This window comes from Penaeus japonicus, unplaced genomic scaffold (genome assembly GCF_977035675.1).
Source record: "Penaeus japonicus unplaced genomic scaffold, GWHDUDI00000001_assembly GWHDUDI00000026, whole genome shotgun sequence".
NCBI lineage: Eukaryota > Metazoa > Arthropoda > Malacostraca > Decapoda > Penaeidae > Penaeus > Penaeus japonicus.
In genome coordinates this window covers 32,831,270-32,834,197 of record NW_028234428.1, presented here as the reverse complement: position 1 = coordinate 32,834,197, position 2,928 = coordinate 32,831,270, and the positions used below count along the sequence as shown (strand labels likewise).

The 2,928-nt window shown below is 40.3% G+C and overlaps 1 protein-coding gene across 1 annotated transcript; it reads right to left on the bottom strand.

Moving 5' to 3' along the window:
- Positions 1-161: 161 nt before the first annotated feature.
- LOC122256375 (uncharacterized) lies at positions 162-2,635 on the bottom strand. Its single transcript, XM_086552444.1, has 2 exons — positions 2,255-2,635; positions 162-1,101 (listed from the first exon to the last, which is right to left on the bottom strand). Exons 1-2 carry the CDS (start codon positions 2,633-2,635, stop codon positions 664-666), a joined length of 819 nt encoding a protein of 272 aa, XP_086408570.1. The 3' UTR covers positions 162-663.
- Between the last annotated feature and the right edge of the window lie 293 nt (positions 2,636-2,928).

Here is a 2,928-nt window from a genome sequence, read left to right as displayed (position 1 = left end):
CTTCTGGTGATTAATATTTCTAGTAATCTGTTTAATAGGGTATTTCTATAAACATTTTTGTGGCTATTCAAATTTGTGTTTATTATGATACATATATATATTATATATTTTTCTTTACATATCTTATACAGTATATACACATGATGAGTAAATAAGCAAGCATTACATAAGATAAGGTATTAAATAAAGATAGATATGAAACGAGAATAAAGCTATAAAAAACATAGGCAATTGGCATAGCAAATAGCTACCCATTCTCGCTCTATAAAGAAGAAAAAAATGGATATATATAAAGCAAGATATGAATCCATAGGAAAATACAGGATTATGCAAAATTATTGAGTCTCACAACTAGGGTAGGGGGGGGGGTAGATAGGGAGGGTGGGGGGAGGGTGGAGGGAAGGGTGGATGTGTATAAGTGGGTGGGAGGAGGGCCCAAGGTAGAGAATGATAAATGGACATGTCATAAATATTCCCCTCTCTTTTCTCCATCTCCATTATCTCTACCTCAACCTTATTCATTTATTAATCTTTCCCCCACTCTCTTCCTTCTTTCCCTCTCCAATCCAATCATCTAAATTCCGATTCCTTCTCTTCATCTACTTCTCCTCCTCCTCCTTCTCCTCCTTCTTCTCCATCAACTTCTTAATCAATCAAAACCTTTCAATACACATAGGCTGGCTTAGGACACACAGTCTTATAACTATGATGGGTCTTAGTAACGGTGAAGTACTGGGGTACCACCTGCGTCTGGTACTGCGTGTGGTACTGCACCTTCGTCTTGGTCACGTATTCAGGGACATATTGCGTCTTGTAGATAGGCTCGTAAGCCACCTGTGTCTTGTACAAAGTATGGTAATAAGTCTTGGTAAAATACTGTGGCACGAGCTGGGTTTGGGTGACGTAAGCCGTGTGGTAGTTGGTGAAGAAGTGGGTCTTGTACTGCGTTACATACTGCACGTTGGTTTTGTACACGGATTTGGTGATGTACTTTGGGATGTAGTTGGTGACGTAGTCGGTGTGGTACTGGGTATTGTACTGGGTGTGGTAGAGAGTTGTGGGGACGTACTGTTGCTTGTAGACGGTCTTGTACACTGGTAGCTGGTAAAGAGAGAGAGAGAAAAAAGAAAGTGGGAGTGAGTGAGGAAGAGAAGGGGAGAGAGAGAATGAGGAAAAGAGAGAGGAGAAAGGAGAGAGAGAGAGAGAGAGATGGAGATAGATTGATAGAGATAGATAGATAGATAGATAGATAGAGAGAGAGAGAGAGAGAGAGAGAGAGAGAGAGAGAGAGAGAGAGAGAGAGAGAGAGAGAGAGAGAGAGAGAGAGAGAGAATGAGAGAGAGAGAAGGAAAAAGAGATAGAGATAGAGAGATAGATAGATAGATAGAGAGAGAGAGAGGGAGAGAGAGATAGAGAAAGAAAGAAAGAGATAGATAGATAGATAGATAGATAGATAGATAGATAGAGAGAGAGAGAGAGAGAGAGAGAGAGAGAGAGAGAGAGAGAATAAGAGATAAAGAGAGATAGGGAGAGAGAGATTTTTAACGTATATATTTAGATAGAATTAGAAATATACAAAGAATGACAGTGATAACGTTAGACGGAGAGATATATAGATTGGTAGATAGATAGACATGTTGATCGTTAATGAGATAGATAAATAGATAGACAAAAAATATTATATACAAAAAGACATATTGATATAGGATATGTGGACATGAAAAAAACGTACCAATAGATAGATAATTAGTTAGACAGATAGATAGATAGAATGATGAATAGATAAATGGATACATATATGAAAGAAAGAAACAGCAAAAAAAGAAAAAAAAATAGACATATAGATAGACGATGTATCTTAGATAAATAGAACAAAATAACAGAGTAAATAAAAACAAAGTCAAAGAAATTTAACTAAATAAAAGATCCCATATCAACATAATTTCTACGAAAGACACACAAAAGGGAAACAACAACAATAAAAAGTTGAATGTAAGTTTTCAACGAGAAATTTGAACGATATCTAAAAAAATGAGCGAAAATTTTGAACGAAAGAGTTGAACGAAATATTTGAACGAAAAATTTGAACGATCATTACACAAAAATAAATCGAGCGAAAATTTGAACGAAAAATTTGAACAAAAAAGTTGAACGAAAAAGTTGAACGAAAAAGTTGAACGAAAAAGTTGAAATAAACACCTTTACACTACGTCAGTCTGCCCTTAACTTCACCTGTTATTTCCTTCCCCCTTACCTCCTGTACTTGCGTCTGGTACTTCGTGACGTAATGCACTCTCGGGTAGCAAGGCGTCGGGTACACGGCGTAGCTAGGGTCAGCTTCCGGGTCAGCATCAGCATCGGGGTCAGCAGCAGGGACAGGGTCAGCTTCCGGGTCAGCAGCGGGGGAAGGGTCAGCTTTGGGGTCAGCAACCGGGTTAGGATTAGCTTCGGGGGCAGGGCTGGCTACAGGTTTCGGGTCAGCTACAGGACTAGGGTCAGCTACAGGTCTCGGGTCAGCTGCAGGACTAGGGTGAGCGGCGGGGCTTGGGTCAGCCTCGGGGTTAGCCTCAGCCCGCGCCAGCACCGCTAGGCAGGACACAAAGGCCACAAGCAAGCACAGCCGAGAGCAGGTCATCTGGAGGAAGGACCGGGAGAGGCTGAGAGAGGGAGGGGGGGAGGGGGGGGGGGGATCTCGGAGGGAGATTTGCCGGTTATTAAGGCACATACATATGGAAATAAGTGCATATATATCTATCTGTCGATATATGTGTGTCTGTGTGTGTGTGTGTGTGTGTGTGTGTGTTCGTGTGTGTGTGTGTGTGTGTGTTCGTGTGTGTGTGTGTGTGTGTGTGTTTATATACACATATATACGTTTATATACATATACATACATACATACATACATATATATATATATATATATATATA